This window comes from Heterodontus francisci, chromosome 25, assembly GCF_036365525.1.
Source record: "Heterodontus francisci isolate sHetFra1 chromosome 25, sHetFra1.hap1, whole genome shotgun sequence".
In the NCBI taxonomy this organism is placed as follows: Eukaryota; Metazoa; Chordata; class Chondrichthyes; order Heterodontiformes; family Heterodontidae; genus Heterodontus; species Heterodontus francisci.
The window spans coordinates 76,124,389-76,150,353 of record NC_090395.1 but is presented as its reverse complement, the minus strand read 5'-3'; the positions used below and the strand labels follow the sequence as shown (position 1 = coordinate 76,150,353).

The following is a 25,965-nucleotide window of genomic DNA, read 5'->3' as shown; positions in this document are numbered from 1 at the left end:
ATCTACTACTGCTGCAGGCAGGGCGTTCCACGCCCCTACTACTCTCTGTGTAAAGAAACTACCTCTGACATCTGTCCTATATCTATCACCCCTCAACTTGAAGCTATGTCCCCTCGTGTTTCCCATCACCATCCGAGGAAAAAGACTCTCACTATCCACCCTATCTAACCCTCTGATTATCTTATATGTCTCTATTAAGTCACCTCTCCTCCTCCTTCTCTCCAACGAAAACAACCTCAAGTCCCTCAGCCTTTCCTCGTAAGACCTTCCCTCCATACCAGGCAACATCCTAGTAAATCTCCTCTACACCCTTTCCATAGCTTCCACATCCTTCCTATAATGCGGTGACCAGAACTGCACGCAATACTCCAGGTGCGGTCTCACCAGAGTTTTGTACAGCTGCAGCATGACCTCGTGGCTCCGAAACTCGACCCCCCTACTAATAAAAGCTAACACACCATATGCCTTCTTAACAGCCCTATTAACCTGGTTAGCAACCTTCAGGGATTTATGCACCTGGACACCAAGATCTCTCTGTTCATCTACACTACCAAGAATCTTCCCATTAGTCCAGTACCCTGCATTCCTGTTACTCCTTCCAAAGTGAATCACCTCACACTTTTCCGCATTAAACTCCATTTGCCATCTCTCAGCCCAGCTCTGCAGCCTATCTATGTCTCTCTGTACCCTACAACATCCTTCGGCACTATCCACAACTCCACCGACCTTAGTGTCATCTGCAAATTTACTAACCCACCCTTCTACACCCTCTTCCAGGTCATTTATAAAAATGACAAACAGCAGTGGCCCCAAAACAGATCCTTGCGGTACACCACTAGTAACTAAACTCCAGGATGAACATTTGCCATCAACCACCACCCTCTGTCTTCTTTCAGCTAGCCAATTTCTGATCCAAAGCTCTAAATCGCCTTCAACCCCATACTTCCGTATTTTCTGCAATAGCCTACCGTGGGGAACCTTATCAAACGCCTTACTGAAATCCATATACACCACATCCACTGCTTTACCCTCATCCACCTGTTTGGTCACCTTCTCGAAAAACTCAATAAGGTTTGTGAGGCACGACCTACCCGTCACAAAACCGTGCTGACTATCTCTAATGTACTTATTCTTTTCAAGATGATTATAAATCCTGTCTCTTATAACCTTTTCCAACATTTTACCTACAACCGAAGTAAGGCTCACAGGTCTATAATTACCAGGGCTGTCTCTACTCCCCTTCTTGAACAAGGGGACAACATTTGCAATCCTCCAGTCTTCCGGCACTATTCCTGTCGACAATGATGACATAAAGATCAAGGACAAAGGCTCTGCAATCTCCTCCCTGGCTTCCCAGAGAATCCTAGGATAAATCCCATCTGGCCCAGGGGACTTATCTATTTTCACACCTTCCAAAATTGCTAACACCTCCTCCTTGTGAACCTCAATCCCATCTAGCCTCGTAGCCTGAATCTCAGTATTCTCAACAACATTTTCTTTCTCTGCTGTAAATACTGACGCAAAATATTCATTTAACACTTCCCCTATCTCCTCTGATTCCACACACAACTTCCCACTACTATCCTTGATTGGCCCTACTCTAACTCTAGTCATTCTTTTATTCCTGATATACCTATAGAAAGCCTTAGGGTTTTCCCTGATCCGATCCACCAATGACTTCTCGTGTCCTCTCCTTGCTCTTCTTAGCTCTCCCTTTAGATCCTTCCTGGCTAGCTTGTAGCTCTCAAGCGCCCTAACATAAGCCTTCTTCTTCCTCTTGACAAGCGCTTCAACGTCTTTCGTAAACCACAGCTCCCTCGCTCGACAACTTCCTCCCTGCCTGACAGGTACATATTTATCAAGGACACGCAGTAGCTGCTCCTTGAATAAGCTCCACATTTCGATTGTTCCCATCCCCTGCAGTTTCCTTCCCCATCCTACGCATCCTAAATCTTGCCTAATCGCATCATAATTTCCTTTACCCCAGTTAGAATTCTTGCCCTGCGGTATATACCTGTCCCTGCCCATCGCTAAGGTAAACCTAACCGAATTGTGATCACTATCACCAAAGTGCTCACCTACATCTAAATCTAACACCTGGCCGGGTTCATTTCCCAGTACCAAATCCAATGTGGCATCGCCCCTGGTTGGCCTGTCTACATACTGTGTCAGAAAACCCTCCTGCACACACTGGACAAAAACTGACCCATCTAAAGTACTCGAACTATAGTATTTCCAGTCGATATTTGGAAAGTTAAAGTCCCCCATAACAACTACCCTGTTACTCTCACCCCTGTCGAGAATCATCTTCGCTATCCTTTCCTCTACATCTCTGGAACTGTTCGGAGGTCTATAAAAGACTCCCAACAGGGTAACCTCACCTCTCCTGTTTCTAACCTCAGCCCATACTACCTCAGTAGACGAGTCCTCAAACGTCCTTTCTGTCGCTGTAATACTCTCCTTGATTAACAATGCCACACCCCCCCCTCTTTTACCATCTTCTCTGTTCTTACTGAAACATCTAAATCCCGGAATCTGCAACATCCATTCCTGCCCCTGCTCTACCCATGTCTCTGAAATGGCCACTACATCGAGATCCCAGGTACCAACCCATGCTGCAAGCTCACCCACCTTATTCTGGATGCTCCTGGCGTTGAAGTAGACACACTTTAAACCAGGTTCTTGCTTGCCAGTGCCCTCTTGCGTCCTTGTAACCATATCCCTGACCTCACTACTCTCAACATCCTGTACACTGGCACTACAATTTAGGTTCCCATTCCCCTGCTGAATTAGTTTAAACCCCCCCGAAGAGCACTCGCAAACCTCCCCCCCAGGATATTGGTACCCCTCTGGTTCAGGTGAAGACCATCCTGTTTGTAGAGGTCCCACCTACCCCAGAAAGAGCCCCAATTATCCAGGAAACCAAAACCCTCCCTCCTGCACCATCCCTGCAGCCACGTGTTCAACTCCTCTCTCTCCCTATTCCTCGCTTCGCTATCACGTGGCACGGGCAACAACCCAGAGATAACAACTCTGTTTGTTCTCGCTCTAAGCTTCCACCCTAGCTCCCTAAATTTCTGTCTTAAATCCCCATCTCTCTTCCTACCTATGTCGTTGGTGCCTATGTGGACCACGACTTGGGGCTGCTCCCCCTCCCCATTAAGGATCCCAAAAATACGATCCGAGACATCACGAACCCTGGCACCTGGGAGGCAACATACCAACCGTGAGTCTCTCTCGTTCCCACAGAACCTCCTATCTGTTCCCCTAACTATGGAGTCCCCAATGACTAATGTTCTGCTCCTCTTCCCCCTTCCCTTCTGAGCAACAGGGACAGACTCTGTGCCAGATATCTGTACCCCATTGCTTACCCCTGGTAAGTCGTCCCCCGCAACAGTATCCAAAACGGTATACCTGTTGTTTGATACAACTGGGTGGCTTGCTCGGCCATTTCAGAGGGCATTTAAGAGTCAACCACATTGCTGTGGGTTTGGAGTCACATATAGGCCAGACCAGGTAAGGACAGCAGATTTCCTTCCCTAAAAAGGACATTAGTGAACCAGATGGGTTTTTACAACAATCAATAATGGTTTCATGGTCAACACTAGATTAGCTTTTAGAGTCAGAGAGAGATACAGCACTGAAACAGGCCCTTCAGCCCACCGAGTCCGTGCCGACCAACAACCACCCATTTCTACTAATCCTACATTCTCTACCACATCCCCACCATTCTCCTACCACCTACCTACACTAGGGGCAATTTACACTGGCCAATTTACCTATCAACCTGCAAGTCTTTGGCTGTGGGAGGAAACCGGAGCACCCGGCGAAAACCCACGTGGTCACAGGGAGAACTTGCAAACTCCACACAGGCAGTACCCAGAACTGAACCTGGGTCGCTGGAGCTGTGAGGCTGCGCCACCCCAAATTCCACATTTTAATTCCACATTTATTAATTGAATTCAAATTCTGCCATCTACCGTGGTGGGCTTCGAACCCATGTCCCCAGAACATAAGCCTGGGGCTCTGGGTTATTAATGTAGTGACATTACCACTACGCCACTGTCTCCCGCCATGGCTGAATTTCTACCTCAACTCTGCTTTCCCGCCCTTTCCCTTCGTGTCCAACATGATTTGACAACAGTTGGCTAAATAACATTGACCACAGTCTGATAAAAGACACAATGTCTTAATCGCATAGTCGTTGAGTATTTCATTGTATTCAAGTGGTGGACATTAACTGGCAATTTACTTGTACTCCTATATAGGAGCAGACTGAAACTGTGGTGGTTGGGTTTGGATGTGTTTGTAATGTGTGTCTCTGTAAATAAAAGCTTGTAAGTGTGTAAAGATTAGGCTGCAATTCTTTCCTTGCCACCTGGTTTTCTGGAATATATTACACTATGCAGCTGAACATTAGTGTGTGTGATATGGTTTTACAAACTCTCTGTTCACCTTTCTCCATGGACCAAAAACTGGACTGAATTCCAGAGATCAGAGTGGTCACAGCCTTCAGCTGAGTCTTCCTGTCTCTGTTAGTTTGTGGGCAGTTTGGCCATACTGCAAATGTGGATCAAGAACCAATTCCTTGGTTCTGAAGGTCCCATGTGCCAGAGTGATAGGATTGGGTGCCCACTGTCTGAATGGGTCAGCCTGGTATGAATCCAGACAGTCAGCAAGGTCAAAGGGCTCATCTCCTGTCTATTTTTGTTGGTTGCAGTTGGGAATTACAATTGGCTTTAGCTTTCCAGAGATAAGGGCCGGGATTTTACTAAGCTCCCGATGTTGGGCTCCATGACGGTGGTGGGGGTGATCGGAAGATTGTTCCGGCAACGGCCCGCCACTGAGCCCGCGCCAGGAGTGCTTTGCCCGATCTTGCCAGCAGCGGCGGAGCTCCATGGCGTCCCTCCTGCCGCTGTGTGACGGGACCCAGATTACCGTATTTAAATTAATGAAATATTTAAACATTTAAATAAAATTAACAGTGATCTTACCTTTGGGCCGTGATCCGCCACGCGGCCACCAGCACTCACGCGCCTTCACTTTCCCATCCAGGGAAAGCAGGCGTCACCGTGGTGGGTAAGGGGGGAGCTTATAGTTTTTAGTGCAGTGGGGGGAGGTGAATGGGCTCTAATGCAAATTACTAGTGTAGGGGAGGGTGGGAAGGGGAGACCTCTGCACTTTGATTGGTTTGGGGGTGAGGGGGGTGGGGGGGAAGTCAACTGTTGAAGTTAAGTGTTTTGGGGTGGGGGTGGGTAGAGGGCAAACGTTGAATTTAATTGTTACAGCGGGGGGAAGGGCCGATAGATTTACCGGTGGAACGGTGTGGGGGGTGGGGGGGGGGGGGGGGGTGCGGCGGGTAGCCCTTGAAAAATCTAATTGATTTGGCAGAGCTGCCAGTGTCTGTACACAGGCAGCTGAAGCTATTGCCAACGTCGGAGAGCCCGTCCCCTCCTTATTTTTTCATTCTTGGTATGTGAGCATCGCTGGGAAGGTTGACATTTAGTGTTCATCCCTAGTAGGCTGAGTGGCCTGTTAAGCTACGAGCATCAGCCAATGCTCAGTGATGGCACTTTTACCTCTGAGTCTCTTATATCATGGTTTCAAGTCCCATTCTAGAGACTTAAGTACACAGTTTACTCTGATACTTCCAGTACAGTACTGAGGAAATGCTGCACTTTCAGAGGTGCTTCCTTCAGATGAGACGTTAAACCAAAGTTCTGTCTGTCCTCTCAGGTGGACATAAAGCGCCCCAAGGCACTATTTTGCATAAAAGCATGGGAGCTCTCCCCATGTCCTGACTGATAGTTATCCCTGTACTAATGGCACTGAAACAGATTATCTGGTTAATATCAGATCACTGTTTATGGGATCTTGCTGTGTGCAAGTTAGCTGCCATGTTTCCTACATTGCAACAGTGACTACACTTCAAAACTATTTCATTGGCTGTAAAGTGCTTTGGGATATCCTGAGATTGTGAACTCATATTTTCATGGCACTGGTCCAGTATTGATAACCAGGACATGACTCTTCCCCAAGCGTGGACAGCCCAACGATATGCATTGCCAAAGCCCTCACATGTGTGTCAGCCACTTGGACAAGCATTTGGGGAGCTGCTGGCACCTGTGGAACTACAGCAAGAGACCGCACCTTCAGGAGAGGAAGTAAGAAAATTGAAAAACAAGTGGCGTGGTTCAGAGGGTTAAAGTTGACGTTTAAACAGCAGGTCTGACGCCAAGTTCTGAGTCACTCAGGACCCAGATTTAATGAACTGCCACTGTCAGTCTTGTACAACACACAGAAACTTGGGTTGATGTGCTCATAAATCAACTTGACAAGCCTGTTACCCGGCTAGCTTTAGTCACTGAACTGCATCTAATGTAAACAGAACACAGACAAAATGTGTTAAAGAAGTGAAGCCCATCAGTGAACACCCAACATCTTCAAATGTATTACACACCCTCCAAGGAAATGGCCTTGACCCTCTCTCCCTCTCCTGGGATTTGCTGTCTGTGTTGGTTTATAAGCTGTTTGGCCACAGTGCAGATTTGGATCAAGAACCATTTCCTTACTTCTCTAGCTTCTAAAGATCTCATCTGCCAGAGTGATACGGCCCATATTTCATTGAGTACATCAAAGAATTGTTTATCATTTCTCCCAGTACTGATCTCTGTGGTATCCTTTATCACTGTAACATTTCTGGACCTTATCACTTAATACTGTATGAGTTCTCTGCTGCCAATTCATGGTTATATCTTTGACAGCTTTTGATTTACTTTGGATCTGTTTGTGATTATTGAAAGGGGTGTGGAATGATTGTGGATCAGACAATGAAGTCGGATTTTTTTTAGAAATAAACAACTTTTTTTCACATGTGAACTTTATCAGCTTCAGAGTGAGGAATGGTTCAGACACCCACTGTCCTATCAAACACTCCCAGGACAGGTACAGCATGGGGTTAGATACAGAGTAAAGCTCCCTCTACACTGTCCCCATCAAACACTCCCAGGACAGGTACAGCATGGGGTTAGATACAGAGTAAAGCTCCCTCTACACTGTCCTATCAAACACTCCCCAGGACAGGTACAGCACGGGGTTAGATACAGAGTAAAACTCCCTCTACACTGTCCCATCAAACACTCCCAGGACAGGTACAGCATGGGGTTAGATACAAAAAAAAAAAAAAAAAATGGGGTTAGATACAGAGTAAAGCTCCCTCTACACTGTCCCCATCAAACACTCCCAGGACAGGTACAGCATGGGGTTAGATACAGAGTAAAGCTCCCTCTACACTGTCCCCATCAAACACTCCCAGGACAGGTACAGCATGGGGTTAGATACAGAGTAAAGCTCCATCTACACTGTCCCCATCAAACACTCCCAGGACAGGTACAGCATGGGGTTAGATACAGAGTAAAGCTCCATCTACACTGTCCCCATCAAACACTCCCAGGACAGGTACAGCATGGGGTTAGATACAGAGTAAAGCTCCCTCTACACTGTCCTATCAAACACTCCCAAGACAGGTACAGCACGGGGGTTAGATACAGAGTAAAGCTCCATCTTCACTGTCCCCATCAAAAAAAAGGGGTTAGATACAGAGTAAAGCTCCCTCTACACTGTCCCCATCAAACACTCCCAGGACAGGTACAGCACGGAGTTAGATACAGAGTAAATCTCCCTCTACACTGTCCCCATCAAAAAAAAGGGGTTAGATACAGAGTAAAGCTCCCTCTACACTGTCCCCATCAAACACTCCCAGGACATGTACAACACAGATTAGATACAGAGTAAAGCTCCCTCTACACTGTTCCAATTTATTTCCAGTTTTATGCTGAGTACCATGAAAACCTGGTTAACATTGCAAAAGGAAAAAAAAGAAAAAAAAACAGGGTTTGATACAGAGTAAAGCTCCCTCTACACTGTCCCCCTCAAACACTCCCAGGACAGGTACAGCACGGAGTTAGATACAGAGTAAATCTCCCTCTACACTGTCCCCATCAAAAAAAAGGGGTTAGATAATGAGTAAAGCTCCCTCTACACTGTCCCCATCAAACACTCCCAAGACATGTACAACACAGATTAGATACTGAGTAAAGCTCCCTCTACCCTGTCCCCATCAAACACTCCCAGGGAAGGTACAGCGCAGGTTAGATACAGAGTAAAGCTCCCTCTACACTGTTCCAATTTATGTCCAGTTTTATGCTGAGTATCATTATAAACCTGGTTAACATTGCAAAAGGAAAAAAAAGAAAAAAAAACAGGGTTTGATACAGAGTAAAGCTCCCTCTACACTGTCCCATCAAACACTCTCGGGACAGGTGCAGCATGGGGTTAGATATGGAGTAAAGCTTCTTCTACCTGACCCACTCCTGCATCTCAGCCCCAGCAAGATTGTTGATTTGGTGTCAATTTATGGGTGGATGTTGCGGATTGTTGTTGCTCCTGCTTTGAGTGGATGGGTCTGGTGACAGGGTAGGGAGGATACTGGAAAAGAAAAGCCATGATTACATTATGTGGCACTCCCACTGCCCCTGACCAATGAAGGAAAATTTCTGACTTACCTTTTGGACCTTTTTTTCCTTGCCAGCAGATGACCTGTTTTCAGCTTTGGGAAAGGGAGGACTCTGTCTGCTTGGGTGCAGGTTAAAAGCAATCAGGGTCCTGTTACAGTATTAAGGCCCCGTCACATACATGGTCATGAGCCCCATGCCTGCAGATCTTTGAATGTTATAGTCATAGACTCTGGGAAAGGGCCTGCTCGGGGCAACACCTCAATTTTAAAATTGTCATTCTTGTTTTCAATTCCCTCCAAGGCTGTCTGAATTTAAAGGCCATAATCTTCAGAAACAACGACTTTGCAATCCTTTCTGTTATTGGTGAGACAGAGAGATTGGTCGGTCTGTTGCTTTTGTTTTGACTGTGCCACTTGTAAGATAATCCAGTTTTGTGCAGTTTAATTCATCACAGCAACTCAAAACTGCACAGTATGATCCCAGCAACAGAGACTTTAATGCAATTCTTTGCTTATGGTTTGAAATGAAAAAAACGGTTTGGCAACACTTATGATGCACTGCCACTTTAATCGTGGTGCAAAACCCTTTAAAGAGTAATCATTTCCAAATCCGTAGACACAGTCCTTTTTCTGTGCTGGCTGCCGCTCCCTTTCACATCAGCACTGACTCTCGTACCCTGATGATGATTGGCTTGCAAAATTCACACAGCAATGTGCGGGAGATTGTGTCTGAGTGGTTTTCTGCCTCTTTGCACTCCCCCTGCCTGATCCTCGGTCCCCCTTCCCCTCATTACTCAGCTCTCCACCTCTTCCTCCCCACTCTCCCCTCCACCTCCTCTCTCCACTACCCTGATTCCTCTCCCCTCCCCCTCCACACTCTCCTCCCCCTCCCCACTCTCCTCCCTCCCCACTTCCCTGTCCTGTGCCTTACTCTTCCCTACCATCACCCCTTCCCTCCCACTTCACCGCTCCTTTTCCCCCTCCCCTTCGTCTCGCCCCCTCGCTCCTCCTCCCCTCTCCCCCTGCCCTTTCTCTTCCTCCTGCCCTCCTCTCACCTCGCCCGAATGAGTAAAGAGCCATGGTTGCAGTTTTGGCTTCATTGACACTGTGAAGTTTGGGGACCAAATGAGTTGCAGGTTCGCAGATTAATACGTCATTGTTTACAAAGTGCATTACCATATTTCACTGATTTTAGGGGCACAGGAAAATGAAGCAGTTTGTTGTGAGATTCCCTCTCTGGCTTTGTAACGACATGATCCAGTGAGTCATACAGAGAAACCCTCTGATGTCAGTAGATCGCAGCCACACGGTGATTGATCTGCTCCAGTTAGATTCAGTACCCAGCTAGAGAGGGGGAAAGCATCAGCCAGCATTGCCATCCTCTGTTGCTATCATGAAACTCTGTGGGGAGCGTGTGTGCACCACAGGTCAGCATGGGATTAATCTCAGCTGTGATAACCCTTCTCTGAGCTCTGGTAGGGGGAGTCCAGAACAAGGGGGCATAGCCTTAAAATTAGATCCAGGCCATTCAGGGGTGATGTCAGGAAGCACATCTTCACACAAAGGGTAATAGAAATCTGAAACATTCTGCCCCGAAAGGCTGTTGAGGCTGAGGTCAATTAAAAACTTCAAAGCTGAGATTATGGGTGATGGCACCAAGGTGGGTAGATGGAGTTAGGTTACAGATCGGCCATGATCTAAATGAATGATAGAACAGGCTTGAGGGGCTGAATGGCCTCCTCCTGTTCCCTTCTTCCTAAATACCCCTTCAACAATCACTGGGGGTAATTCTACCCTAACTCAGGCAGAGTCAACATGGTTTTGTGAAAGGGAAATCATGTTTAGCCAATTTATTGGAGTTCTTTGAAGAAGTAACATGTGCTGTGGATAAAGGGGAACCAGCGGATGTACTGTACTTAGATTTCCAGAAGGCATTTGATAAGGTGCCACATCAAAGATTATTGTGGAAAATAAAAGTTAATGGTGTAGAGGGTAACATTTTAGCATGAATAGAAAATTGGCTAGCTAACAGGAAATAGAGAGTAGGCATAATTGGGTCATTTTCTGGTTGGCGAGATGTAACGAATGGTGTGCCACAGGGATCTGTGCTGGGGCATCAACTTTTTACAATTTATATAAATGACTTGGATGAAGGGACCAAAGGTACGGTTGCTAAAGTTACTGATGACACAAAGATAGATAGGAAGATAAGTTGTGAAGAGGACATAAGGAGGCTACAAAGGGATATAGATAGGCTAAGTGAATGGTCAAAGATCCGGGCAAATGGAGTATAATGTGGGAAAATGTGAAAATTGTCCATTTCAGCAGGGGAAGAATAAAAATGAAGCATATTATCTAAATAGTGAGAAATTGCAGAGCTCTGAGATGCAGAGGGATCTGGGTGTCCTAGTGCATGAATCGCAAAAGGTGAGTATGCAGGTATAGGAAGTAATTAGGAAAGCTAATAGAATGTTATTGTTTATTGTGAGGGGAATTGAATACAAAAGTAGGGAGGTTATGCTTCAGTTATAGAGGGTATTGGTGAGAGCACATCAGGAGTACTGTATACAGTACTGATCTCCTTATTTAAGGAAGGACGTAAATACATTGGAAGCAGTTCAGAGAAGGTTTACTTAGACTAATACCTGGAATAGGCGAGCTGTCTTATGAGGAAAGATTGGACAGACTAGGCTTGTATCCGCTGAAATTTGGAAGAGTAAGAGGTGACTTGATTGAAACATATAAGACCCTTGGCAGGATGGATGTGGAAAGGATGTTTCCTCTTGTGGGAGAATCTAGAACTAGGGGGTCACTGTTTAAAAATAAGGGGTCGCCCATTTAAGACAGAGATGAGGAGAAATTTTTTCTCTCAGAGAGTCGTGAGTTTTTGGAACTCTCTTCCTCAAAAGGCAGTGGAAATAGAGCCTTTGAATATTTTTAAGGCAGAGGTAGATAGATTCTTAATAAGCAAGGGGGTGAAAGGTTATTGGGGGTAGGCGGGAATCTGGAGTTGAGGTTAAAATCAGATTAGCCATGATCTTGTTGAATGGAGGAGAAGGCTCGAGGGGCCAAGTGTCCTACTCCTGCTCCTAATACCTATGGTTTATATGTTTGTACATATGTAACTCCACCCAGCAGAAATTGAGCAGATTCTCTGCCCATTTCACACCTTACTCAATTTTATGTTCCATCAAAGTCAACCGACTGATCTGATGATGTCAGTCTGTCGCTGGGTGGGTTGGGTTAAATTAGCCCCTACTGTCTCAGGTCTCACATGAGGTCTGAGCACTCAGATGAGGGGTCAAGGAGAGGTTTGAGGTCATTAGAGCTGTGTCCTAATGGAGTTCACATCTCCAGGAAGAGAAATAGAGGCAACAGTTCATCACAATTAGTGACTTTCAATTAGTTCAAGTTCTTCATCAGTCCACACTGTTCTGATGCCCCATTGTTGACATTCCAAATAAGGGCATAGCACAATGTGTTTGTTGCCAAGGCTCCAATGACCAGTTAATCCCACTCCCTAGCAACCGCACAGCTACCAATGAACAAGAAGCTTAACATAACCACTTTGCAGTCCTTGGACACACAGCTATGGCCCACAGGGTTTCGAAAGCCTAGCGGATAGGGAAAGTAATACTATTGCTTAAGTTGTATGTTTTCGTTGTTTTGTTTAATTTTGGGTCCTTGTTTGGGTCCTTTGGATCAGTTTACATTATGAATAAGAAAGATTAGACAAGAAGATTGAGTCCTTGCACTGCAGGATCAGGGTGACCTGTTGCCAGTCTGGGTACTTATTAAAAGGTTCTTTCGCCAGCTTCACAGTCAATCATTGAGTCAATACACAGGCCATTGTTGAACTGAAGAACATCGAACAGGAGGGTCCTCGGTTTATTCCCTAGTCTGTGTTTATTTAGCTAAAGTGAACAAGGTGTCAGGGATGTGCTGGGCCATGAGGTTACAGATTATGGTGGAATACAATTCTGCTGCTGTTGATTGCCCACAGCACCTCATGGATTCCCAGTTTTGGGCTGCTAGATTTGTTCCTTAGTATGGTGATAGTGCCACATGACGAGTTGGAGACAAAACTTTCCCTTTACAAGAACGTCGACTAACTATTATAGAGAGACGTGTCTGTGACAGGTTGGTTCGTGATGATGAGTTCAAGTAGGTTGCTACCTTGTGTTGTTTCATTCAACACCTGCACGGGTTCCCTTTCGTGAAGGACATTCGTGAACAAGTGGACTGGACAAATTCTCTGCCCTCCCAGCAAGCTGGTAAGCAGGCGAGTACTACAGCTTCTCATTGATGGGGGTAGATGGATACTAGAGAGGTTGTGTCCAACCTGGCAAACTCTGGTGGGATCAATGCTGGAGGGAACAGTTCCTTCACTGTCACTGGGTCAAAATCCTGGAACACTCTTCCTAACAGCACTGTGGGTGTACCTACAACACATGGACTGCAGCGGTTCAAGAAGGCAGCTCACCACCACCTTCTCAAGGGCAATTAGGGATGGGCAATAAATGTTGGCCTAGCCAGCGACGCCCACATCCCAAGAATGAATAAAAACATCTATTGTTCGCGATCCAGATCACAACTCAAGGAATCTCAGGGCCAGTGTTTATTCAAATTGAGATGAAGATAATTAGATTCTTGTAGTGGCCGCTGTGTGTTAATGAATCTATTCCTTTTTCTCAACCCAATGTGTCAAATTCCAATATTTGGAGCCACAGAAAGGATTTTTCAAAGAACTGTGAACAAATCAGAAAGCAGTGGCTCTGGGGTCTGACATATTCTCCTTGGCGGGGGGGGGGGGGGGGGGTGGGGGTTGTGGGGGTTATCGTGTGATCATCCTGCCCCCACATTCCTGCCATTAGCCATCCAACATGTCCATCCTTGCATTGCCCCGCCTTCCCTCACCAATTGGAAACCAATTTGGACTCTTCATTCCGATTGGATGATTCTTGACTGTTAATCAGACAGCCATTTTTTCCCAATTTTTTATAAGTAACCAAAAGTACTCAAAGGAATTTTTTTTAAAACATAACTTTTTTTAAATGCTCCCAGACTTTTCTCCTGGGTTTTCTCACTACAAGTGTCCAGAGATGAATCTTTAATTCCTGGAGACTCCAGGCCAATCCCTGGTGGCTGAGTTGTCAATGGAAACTGACTGCACTGCAGTCAACTGAGATCGCAGGTCAGACCAGGACCGGACAGGAGAGGAGAGGAGAGGACCGGACAGGAGAGGAGGGAGGGAAACAATTAATTCACCCAATTCAGAGCCGGGCCTGACACCACAATACAAAAACCGAAAATGCTGGAAATACACAGCAGGTCAAGCAGCATCTGTGGAGAGAGAAACAGAGGCTGGGATTTTATGTTTGTGACAGGGGTCTTGATGTCCGGAAAAAGTGACGGTGAGAACCCCAATGTCGCCTCCTGGTCAAGGACCCCGGCGCTGGAAGTCCCGCCCAAAGAGTGCTGCCTGCCAATCAGAGGCTGGCAGCTCTTCCACTGAGCAGCTCCACCGTTGAGGTGGTCACTTGTTGCCGGAGGAGCACCTACTGGAGGCCCAGGAGCAGCACTGGATCCAGGCCACAGTTAGGGAAGGGTCTTGCAGGGCGGGGTGGGGGGGGGTGTTGTGGGGGAGGATGGTGGCTCTCAGCGTCACCCCCCTTCCCAGTGCCAAGTCCCTCATTCAGGCACTAAGTGCTTTTTAATGAGGGACAACCCCCTCTTTACCTGCCTTTTATGCTGTCCCCACCTCCAAACCCGCCTCAGGGGAGAGCATAAAATTCCCCCCAAAGTCAACATTTCAGATCAATGATCTTTCACAGAGACCTGAAACATTCTCTCCACAGATGCTGCCTGACCTGCTGAGTATTTCCAGCATTTTCTGTTTTTGTTTCAGATTTCCAGCATCCACAGTATTTTGTTTTTGTACCACAAGGAGACTCCCTGGAGTTGTTAGTTTGGGCCTTAATTTGACATTTACATCACATACGTTTAGTGTTAGGACACTGCCTCACTCTGAAACGTGTTGTGTAAATGAACCTATGAACTGTTGTACATGCTGTTTGCAATGGTCTCCCTTCCACATTCCTGAATAATCAGGGTTCAAAACTCCAGTGGAGAGAGAATGAGTTTGACAAATAGAATCAGGCCAGCTGCAGTGCCAAACTATGTAAAATCACTTGATGCAATTTAATCCACAGCACCTTTAGAGAAAGTGCAGCTTAGATAAATTCCCATCTGTTTAGGAGCCCAGTCTCGAGATTTCATGCCTAATATGTGTTAGTGCAGGGAGCAACCAGTAATGTATTCATATTTAATAAATTCAGATAAGATGTGTTGCAGAAATGACAGGGTTCAAGCGGCTGGGCCGTGCCTTAGTATTCTAGTTTACTAACACCTCACTGGGGACTATGTTACTAGGAGATATCGACACTGCTTGTTTGCGAAACCTTCACGACAAAAGCAGAACTTCATTAAAAAAACCCTGTACATTCTGAGTGAAAATGTATGAAAGCTTGAAGTCCATGAAGAGGAGATTTTATACAGAGAATAATGACTGTGGGTTTGGCACAGTTAAGAGCAGTTAGAAAGCTCTTGTGGTGTTCTCACCAGGTCGACAGTGGGAAGAGGAATTGGGAACAGCAGAGGCCATTTAAGCTAAGATTTTTTTTAACTTTCATAGTTCAACCAGGAGGAAGAGTGTGAGTGTTCCTCTGGGCCTCACAAGGAAAGATTAGACCTTCCCTGCCTCAGGCTGCACCACCAACCCCCACCCTTCCCATCAGACTCTCCTGAAACACATTGCAGACAACAAAGTACTTTGAAGTGCAGTCACTGTTGTAATGTAGTAAATGCGGCAGCCAATTTACACACAGCAAGATCACACAAACACCAATGTGATAATGACGAGATTATCTGTTTCAGGGATGTTGGTTGAAGGATAAATATTGGGCTCGGAACACTGGGGAGAACTCCCCTGCTCTTCTGTGGCAGTGCTGTGGGATCCTTTAGGTCCTCTTGAGAAGGCAGACAGGCCCTCGGTTTAACATCTCATCTGAAAGGCGGCACCATTTACATTGCAGTTCTCCCTCAGAGCTGACCCTCCAACAGTGCAACACTCCTTCAGTACTGCCACTCCAAAAATACAGCACTCCCTCAGTACTGACCCCCCCAACAATGCAACACTCCTTCAGTACTGCCCCTCCAACAGTGCAACACTCCCTCAGTACTGCCCTCCAACAATGCAGCACTCCCTCAGTACTGTCCCTCCAAAAATACAGCACTCCCTCAGTACTGCCCTCCAACAATACAGCACTCCCTCAGTACTGCCCTCCAACAATACAGCACTCCCTCAGTACTGCCCCTCCAACAGTGCAACACTCCCTCAGTACCACCTTCCCAACAGTGCAGCATGCCCTCGGCACTGCCCCTCTGTTATTGCAGCGTGCCCTCCATACTGCCCCTCCAACAGAACATAAGAAATTGCAGCAGGAGTAGGACAGACGGCCCCTCGAGCCTGCTCCTCCATTGACTAAGATCATGGCTGATCTGATCTTGGCCTCAATTCTACTCTCCAGCCTACTATTAAGCTAGGTACTTCTTTGTCAACCAGAATGAACACAAGGGACTGCATGGCCTCCTTGTTGTAAGTTTTCCATGGATCCACGATTGCCCAGAACAAAGAACAGTACAGCACAGGAACAGGCCATTCGGCCCTCCAAGCCTGCGCCGATCTTGATGCCTGCCTAAACTAAAACCTTCTGCACTTCCGGGGTCCATATCCCTCTATTCCCATCCTATTCCTGTATTTGTCAAGATGCCTCGTAAACGTCGCTATTGTACCTGCGTCCACCACCTCCCCTGGCAGCAAGTTCCAGGCACTCACCACCCTCTGTGTAAAGAACTTGCCTCGCACATCCCCTCTAAACTTTGCCCCTCGCACCTTAAACCTATATCCCCTAGTAACTGACTCTTCCACCCTGGGAAAAAGCTTCTGACTATCCACTCTGTCCATGCCTCTCATAACTTTGTAAACCTCAATCATGTCGCCCCTCTACCTCCGTCATTCCAGTAAAAACAATCCGGGTTTATCCAACCTCTCCTCATAGCTAATGCCCTCCAGACCAGGCAACATCCTGGTAACCCTCTTCTGTACCCTCTCCAAAGCCTCCACATCCTTCTGGTAGTGTGGCGACCAGAATTGCACGCAATATTCTAAGTGTGGCCTAACTAAAGTTCTGGACAGCTGCAGCATGACTTGCCAATTTTTATACTCTATGCCCCGACCGATGAAGGCAAGCATGCCGTATGCCTTCTTGACCGCCTTATCCACCTGTGTTGCCACTTTCAATGACCTGTGGACCTGTATGCCCAGATCTCTCTGCCTGTCAATACTCCTAAGGGTTCTGCCATTTACTGTATACTTCCCACCTGCATTAGACCTTCCAAAATGCATTACCTCACATTTGTCCGGATTAAACTCCATCTGCCATTTCTCCGCCCAAGTCTCCAACCGATCTATCTCCTGCTGTATCCTCTGACAATCCTCATCACTGTCCGCAACTCCACCAACCTTTGTGTCGTCCGCAAACTTACTAATCAGACCAGCTACATTTTCCTCCAAATCATTTATATATACTACAAACAGCAAAGGTCCCAGCACTGATCCGTGCGGAACACCACTAGTCACATCCCTCCATTCAGAAAAACACCCTTCCACTGCTACCCTCTGTCTTCCATGACCGAGCCAGTTCTGTATCCATCTTGCCAGCTCCCCTCTGATCCCATGTGACTTCACCTTTTGTATCAGTCTGCAATGAGGGACCTTGTCAAAGGCTTTACTGAAGTCCATATAGATAACATCCACTGCCCTTCCTTCATCAATCATCTTTGTCACTTCCTCAAAAAACTCAATCAAATTAGTGAGACACGACCTCCCCTTCACAAAACCATGCTGCCTCTCGCTAATAAGTCCATTTGTTTCCAAATGGGAGTAAATCCTGTCCCGAAGAATCCTCTCTAATAATTTCCCTACCACTGACGTAAGGCTCACCGGCCTATAATTTCCTGGATTATCCTTGCTACCCTTCTTCAACAAAGTAATAACATTGGCTATTCTCCAGTCCTCTGGGACCTCACCTGTAGCCAATGAGGATGCAAAGATTTGTCAAGGCCCCAGCAATTTCTTCCCTTGCCTCCCTCAGTATTCTGGGGTAGATCCCATCAGGCCCTGGGGATTTATCTACCTTAATGCTTTGCAAGACACCCAACACCTCCTCCTTTTTGATAATGAGATGACTGAGACTATCTACACTCCCTTCCCTAGGCTCATCATCCACCAAGTCCTTCTCCTTGGTGAATACTGATGCAAAGTACTCATTTAGTACCTCGCCCATTTCCTCTGGCTCCACACATAGATTCCCTTCTCTGTCCTTGAGTGGGCCAACCCTTTCCCTGGTTACCCTCTTGCTCTTTAATCTGTGGCTCCTTCTAATTCAAGAATGTATCTATCTCAGCCATGAATATATTCAATGACCCAGGCTCCACTGCTCTCTGGGGTACAGAATTCCAAAGATTAATGACCCTCTGAGAGAAGAAATTCCTCCTCATCTCCATCTTAAATGGGTGACTCCTTAGTCTGAAACTGTGCCCCCTAGTTCTAGATTCCCCCACAAGAGGAAACATCCTCTCAGCATCTATCTGTTAGTCCCTCTCAGAATCTAATATGTTTCAATAAGTTCACCTCTCATTCTTGTAAACTCCAGTGAGTATAGGCCCAACCTGCTCAATGATTGATCATAAGACAACCCCTTCATTCCAGGAATCAACCTAGTAAACCTTCTCTGAACTGCTTCCAATGCAAGTATATCCCTCCTTGAGTAAGGAAACCAAAACTGTACACAGTACTCTAGGGCCATGATTTTATGTTGCTCCCTGAGGCGGAATCCGCAGCTGGGGTGCACGGCCTACCGTGACAGATAGCGGGATGGGGAGGGGGGTGCAGGGGACTTAGGGACCGTCGCCTCCCCATCGCCAAGCGATCTTTCTGGGGATGCGAATAGGCTGACGACTGCTTTCCTACCCAGAGGCCAGGTGAGACCCTTAAGTGGCCTACTAACGGCCGATTAAGGACCTCTTCCCGCCACTGCTGAGATCTTACCAATGGCTGGTGGGGGCGACTTTCACCATGCGGAGGAGAAAACCTTGTAACACAAGGTGCCCTCCCTGCGGGCTTGGGCGCATGGTCCCTCCAACTTGTGAGCCACAGAGGACCCGCATCAGGATCTACTTTACCCCCCGGAAGCTCCCTCCCCCTGGATTGCACGACAACCCCCCACCCCCCTTTGCTGGGGCCTTCCAGACTGGCCCTGGTGACCCCGCCTCACCTACTTCATGTCCAGGGTTCCAGCGCTGGACTAGGTCCGAGGCCTCTGCAGTACCAGCAGTGGCCACCCCTCCCAGTGGCACTGCCGAGCTGCCGGTCCTCTGATTGGCTGACAGCTCCTGGAGATGGGATCCTCATCTTTAAAGAGACAGGGTTCCTGGCGCGGGAAACGTGGAGGATGAAAGACCAGAGGATCACTCCGGGGAGGGGGGGAAGGCGGTGGGGGCAAAAAGGCCGAGTTGAGGTACCCCCTGCCTTTTCGGCCCAGTTCAGGAGCCCCGCCTCCAGCACGAAATCCAGCCCTAGATGCGGTCTCACCAATGCCCTGTACAGCTGTGGCAAGACATCCCCACTTTTATACTCCATCTCCCTTGTAATAAATGCCAACATTCCATTTACCTTCCTTTCCTGTACCAATATGCTAACTTTTTGCATTTCATGTACAAGGACACACAGATTCCTCTGTACCACAGTATTCCGTAGTCTTTCCTTCAATTAAATAATATTTTCCTTTTCTATTCTTGCTACCAAAGTGCACAACCTCATATTTCATATTTCAACTTCATGGTTCTGATGAACGATCACAGACCTGAAACATTAACTCTGTTTCTCTCTCCACAAATGCTGCCTGACCTGCTGAGTATTTGCAGTACTTTCTGTTTTTATTTCAGATTTCCAGTATCTGCAATACTTTGCTTTTATTATTCATATTTTCCGACCTTCTACTCCATCTGCCAAATTTTTGCCCACTCCTTAACCTGTCTATATCCCTTTGCAGACACTGTGTGTTCTCTTCACAACTTGTTTTTCCACCTATCTTTGTATTGTCAGTAAATTTTGTTGCAATACACTCAGTTCCTTCATCCCAGTCATTTATATAGGTTGTAAATAGCTGAGGCCCCAGCACTGATCCCTGTGGCACTCCGTAGTTACAGTTTGCCAACCTGAAAACGAGTCATTTATCCCTACTCTCTGTTTCCTGTTAGTTAGCCAATCCTCTATGAATGCTAATATATCGCCTCCAACACCATGGGCTCTTATCTTGTGCAGAAAACTTTTATGTGGCACCTTGTCGAATGCCTTTTGAAAAATCCAGCACTCCCTCAGTTCTGACCCTCCAACAGTGCAGCACTCCTTCAGTACTAACCCTTCGACAGTGTAGTGCTCCCTCAGTACTGATCCTCCGACAGTGAAGCACTCCCTCAGTACTGACCCACCAGCAGTGCAGCACTCCTTCAGTACTAACCCTTCGACAGTGTAGTGCTCCCTCAGTACTGATCCTCCGACAGTGAAGCACTCCCTCAGTACTGACCCTCCAACAGTGCAGCACTCCCTCAGTACTGACCCTCCGATAATGCAGCGCTCCCTCAGTACTCCTCCTCCGACAGTGCAGCGCTCCCTCAGTACTGACCCTCCGACAGTGCAGCGCTCCCTCAGTACTCCTCCTCCGACAGTGCAGCGCTCCCTCAGTACTCCTCCTCGACAGTGCAGCGCTCCCTCAGTACTGACCCTCCGACAGTGCAGAGCTCCCTCAGTACTGACCCTCTGACAGTACAGCACTCCCTCAGTACTGACCCTCCGACAGTGCAGCGCTCCCTCAGTACTCCTCCTCCGACAGTGCAGCACTCCCTCAGTACTGACCCTCCGACAGTGCAGCACTCCCTCAGTACTGACCCTCCGACAGTGCAGCACTCCCTCAGTACTGAGTCAGCCTGGATTATGGGCTTAAGTCTTTAATTAGGATGTGGGTGTTTTTTTGGATTATCAGATATCTGACACCCATCGTCATGCTTAAAAGGCTCCACACCAAGCTACTGAGTTGGATGCAGGGCTTAAATCCTGGTTTCAATTGCATATTCTTGCTGTATATTGGAGGGGGAGAGTGGGGGAGAGTGCAGTGGGCGGGGGGTGGTTACTGTGGGTTGGGGGGAGCCGGGAGAGTTTGGTGATGAGTACAGGAGTGGGAGACAGTGACAATTGCAGGTGGTGGGTGCAGGAAATGACTGTGGGCTATAGAGGGGGAAAGTGTGGGGGTGGGGGAGGGTGAGAGGGCGACTGCTGGAGGGGGACTCCAGGGAGTTTGGAAGCAGGGTTAGAGGGGATGCAGTGGGAGGCCTGAAACGTGGCTCGGTATCTGGATAAACCAGTCCCAGTCTTACCCTGCTGGGGCCTCGCTTGCTGTTGGGATGTCCTGTTTATCTTAGCCCTGAAATATCGGGCCACCTGTTGGGAGACCCAAAGATCGGAGACGCCCAACATGAGCACAGGGGCACTGCTGGACGAGCAGGTTGGAAAGGGCTCTGGATCTCTGCATCTCCAGTGTGTAGAGTTGATTGACAGGGTCCCGGGAAATGTTTGCCTCTCTTGCCCTTGCCTGAGATTCCACATGCCTAGTGTAGGGAACGTGATCTATCCAGAGCCAATAAACACTTCTTCACTAAGGAAAGAGTCAAGACTGGAATTTGACCTTTGGTCCTTCAAACTAACCCTGAGCAATGTTCTATGTGTTATGGCAATATTAATGGTTGTTATGTGAATGATATAATTGAGTGAAAGGCTGCCCCCTGTTCATTTAAAGGATAATTAAACCATTTTTTTTGGTACTTAGCCATTCAGAATAGAGAGTCCTTAGCTCAGCCATCAGTCTGTGTTGAGGTACCTGACTCAGTCAGAGTAAAGACTCCGAGGATCTACGGAGAAAGAGTAATAGTGTTTCCTGATCCCAATCCTGTCACCCCCACCTCCCCCCCCCCCACCCTCCTGCTGGGTCCAGGATCAGCTGTGATGCCTTTGCAGTCTAATAGTTGACCAGCACTCACTGTCTAGGTTCATAGGAAGGACAGGCGCTTGGCAGAGATTCTGCAGGATGAGGGGGTGGATAGGGCACCAGTGGTGCTGCCACTGCACGCAAGCAAGTGTTCGCACCTTCAGGAGGAGGAAGTCTTGCTGCTGGTGCCCACTCCTGCCTGGGATGCTGACTGATGATGAAGTGCGTCTCATGGTGTTTCTCTCTCTTCAAACAGCAGCAGTTGGGAAACAAGCAGCTTGCCTTCCAGCAGCAGTTTCTTCAAATGCAACAGCTTCAACAACAGCATCTTCTAAACCTCCAGCGGCAGGGACTCGTGACACTGCAACCTGGCCAGCCCACAATACCACTACAGACCCTGGCACAAGGTAAGGCCTAGAGCGAGACAGGGCCTGGTCACAATCCACTCACTCAAACCCTGGCACAAGGTAAGCACAAATCGGACATGAGACCTAATTAGAGTGTAGGCTTGATCAGTTCACAGGGGATCTTGAACCCTACAAAAATACAGAGCCAGCTCATATTCAATTCCTTCAACTAAATTGAATTGAGATTTCTTTTGCTGAGTGCATTTTGCAGGAAGCTTTCTCTGTCAAGTATTGACACAGTGGCCGTGAAATTGGGCTCCATACCTCCACTGGTGCTGGTGCTATGGAAGCCCAAAAGAGAAATAATGGCAGTCAGAACACTTCCTGCTACATCCAGTGCAGCCGGCGTGGTTCAATCTGACTGTCCACTAGTGTCGGTGTGCCGTGAGTGCACCAGAAGCATGCAGGGTGGACAGATTGTGATGCCAATCACCTCTTCAGCTAATTTGATACCCATTCTGCCAATTTGGTGGTGCAGGTCTAGTTAATGCCCTTTCCTATTGACTCATATGTTCAGCTGCTCAAGGGACTGCCACTAGCAGTATTTAAAGGGCCAGCCATCCACCTTGCACAGGAGGTGCTTTTGACTTAGCTTAGCTCTTGCAATGTTTGTGGAAGTGTTGTGTGTTCTTGGAGGAGTTTTAGTGACTTGTTGGATTTTGGATTTTGAAGGCAGTGTTGCTGCATCCTGACAGGAAAATCAGAGGAGTTTCCTGCCCTGTCACCTGAAAGCCTGCCAGAGCTATGGGTCTACAGGTGGAGCCCCACTTGGGTTACAACACAACAGGGGTTTGGAGCACTGGCTCAGAGAGAGGAATCTTGCACAGAGGGACGAGGAGGATGACTCTCTGCAGATGGTCCTAGCTATCAAGGGTTTTAAGGGAGTACTTCTCCTACCTCCACCCCAGCCAGAAGCAGTGTGTGAGGTGCCTGCGATTCACCAAGCAGGTGGCCTTTGAACAGTGCCACCTCCTTCACAGGCCCTACAGCTGCAGAGCAGGGCGAGGATGGCACTGTCAAGGTCACTATCATCCTCAACTTCTAAGTAAACAGATCCTTCCAATCGGCAGCATGCGATATAGTCAACATTTTCCAGTTTTCCATCCATCATGGCATCAGGAAGGTGATAGAGGCTCTGTACAGCAGGAAAGGGGAACTTCATTATCTCCTCTTAAAGAGAATGGCAGGAGGCATCCGGGATTCCTAATGCTGCAGGGAGCCATCAACTGCACATTCATGACTCTGCGGACCCTACATGTAAACGGGGTGATGTACCAGAAGGGCAAGAGCTACCACTGCACAGAACATGATGTCGGTGAATGCCCCTATCCTAGTGGTAGTCACAATGCTTTCATCCTGAGGCAGTCAGCTGTACCCACTGTCTTTGGGGCACCACAATAAACCAGAGGCTGGTTGCTGGGTAACAAGGGATACCCTCTATGCACCTGGCTTGTGACCACTCCCCCACCAACCACCCGACCATGGGAGAACAACATGCCTACAATGAGAGCCATGCGGCCACAAAATGCATCATGGAGCAAACAATCGTCATCCTCAAGCAACAGTTCTGTTGCCTGGACCACTTTGAGGGGGGCCTTCTGTGTCCAAGATTGTGGTGGTCTGCTGTGTCCTGCGCAGTCTCACTATCATGTGGGTCTTGCCACCAGGCATTTGGAGACCATCTTGCAGGTGGAAGAGGAGGAGGAAGCAGAGGGGAGGCATCCAGGACCCTTTTACTCTGGTCAGACTGTCTGTGAACGACGACTGAGACTCTGTCTCCCCTAAGATGCCATCGCATCATCACCATCACTCCACAACTCAATTGTCTGCTATCACCATCACAGTGTCCTCTTGGCCAACATCCGGAAATGAAAGATGTAAATAAAAAAACCTTTCCAGAACAACTTTATCCAACAACACATACAAAACTGAATATTCAGTCCTGTGCACTTGTCTTCAGGGTGCCTTTACCTGTCCTTGTGCTCCTAGGGATGCTACCCAGTGGCTGTGGCAAGGTTGGTGATTTTCACTGGGTGAGACTGCAGAAGGCCTTGCAGGATGGCCAAGAACTTTGAGGGCCCAGCTTCAGACGGCACCATCTCAGCATGGGCAGCAGCAGTCTGGACTGGCTGACAGGCAACAGCAAGGGCACTGGTAAAATGGCAGTGGTGTCATCAAAATGTCATCCCGAGAGAGGAGCACAGCTTCATGCTCCATGGGGGCACTACCATTCCCCTTGGGCTGCACCTCAACAATCCTAGTAATCTGCTGCAGTACAGATTGCTGGTCTGCTGTGAGAGCCTGCACGCACTGTGAGCACTGAGATCCACAGACATTATAGCAGCAGTCTGAGCTTTCATGGCAGCAAGCATGGATGTCATGACCTCAGTCTGATCTACCACTTCAGCACTGAGATGTTGGGTGGCTTCTGCACATTTGGCTCTGGCTGAATGTTGAAATCATTGAAATGAAGATGCAACCTGAAAACGGGAGTACTCGGATTTTTCCCTAGAGACTATGCACTACCAATTCCACATTTGATTGATGGGAATTGTCTATCTCTGCGATGTTTGTTATTCCTGTTCCTTGTTTCTCCCTGACTATTTGGAGCTTAATCACAATGCTGCTCCTTTCACCCACATGAATGGGGAGATCTCCAGCTGAATGTTGCTCAGCTTGCTCAGTGGTTGAGAGATAACTATTGGCCAGAACATCAAGGGAAGCTCCCTATCTTTCTTCCAATAGTGCTGTGGGATCTTTAGCATCCGCCTGATCCATCAGAACAGGAAGAGACACTCAGTTTAATGATGGTCTGAATAGAACAGTGACTAATCAAAAGGCCTAGACTAATAACCCAGAGAACGTGAGTTCAAATCCCATTGTGGCAGTTTGAGAATTTGAAATTTGTTTAAAAAGAAACTAACCTATAAACGCAAGTCTCCCTTTCTTAAAAAGAACTGAAAATTAAAAGCTGGTCCCAGTAAAAGTGATCACAAAGCTGTTGGAATGCCAAAAAAATCTAACTGGTTCACTAAAGTCCTTTAGGGAAGGAAATCTGCTGTCCTTACCCAGTTTGGTCTATATGTGACTCCAGTCCTAGACCAACATGGTTGACTCTTAACTGCCCACTGAAGTGACCTAGGAAGTCACTAGACAACTAGGGGATGAACAATAAATGTGAGCTTTGTCAGTGACAGTCACATTGTGAGAATAATGAGTAAGGTCATTCAGCCGATCTCATCCATCCAGAAGAAAAATTAGTTTCCATTGGAGGATCACATTTAACTTGCTTTCTCAATTTTAAAAAAAAAGTTCCATCTCAACCTGGCTCTTGAGGTGCTGTTTGTCAAAGTGTGAAGGTACAATTCATCAGGATTTGGGAATGACAGCAATTAACCCACATTCCCATGCTTCTAATTTCCACTTTGAGCTCTGTTCTTTTAACAATTCCTCTTTATATGTTAAGTTAGGCAGTGCCTGTATCCCCAAATGCATCTTGCCACCAGTACTTCTCATTCAATCAAAGGCTGCAGTGATGGGTTAGGCTGGGAGCCTGAGGCTAAAGTCTTAACAACACAAAAAACACATCAGATTGTTTCTTTTTTCCCTTTGTTGTGATCTAATTAAAATGTGTTCCCATCTCAATATTTTGAAAACAATTACTGATTATTTATATCTGCACTAGAAAAGTCACAATTAATGATTTTGATACAACTGGAAACTAGCAACTAATAGGAGAATCAACCTTTGGATTTAATAAGCACTGGCTGATCTTACATTGGTAACTATCAGGAAGTGCTGTGTCTCTAATTAGTGTCACATAGAGACACTAAACCTGTTCACCCACTGTCGCAACTCAACTTATGGCCAGATCCCTCAT

The 25,965-nt window shown here is 47.2% G+C and overlaps 1 protein-coding gene across 8 annotated transcripts in view; it reads left to right on the top strand.

Moving 5' to 3' along the window:
• The window catches only part of foxp4 (forkhead box P4), a 500,447-nt gene that overhangs the window by 358,261 nt on the left and 116,221 nt on the right, over positions 1 to 25,965 (top strand). For 7 of the 8 annotated variants that reach the window (XM_068057550.1, XM_068057556.1, XM_068057549.1 and 4 more), the window contains one exon: positions 21,935 to 22,085. In XM_068057550.1, coding sequence (XP_067913651.1) covers positions 21,935 to 22,085 — 151 coding nt within the window. The remainder of the gene's footprint in view (positions 1 to 21,934; positions 22,086 to 25,965) is intronic. The other variant, XM_068057552.1, reaches the window with a different exon arrangement.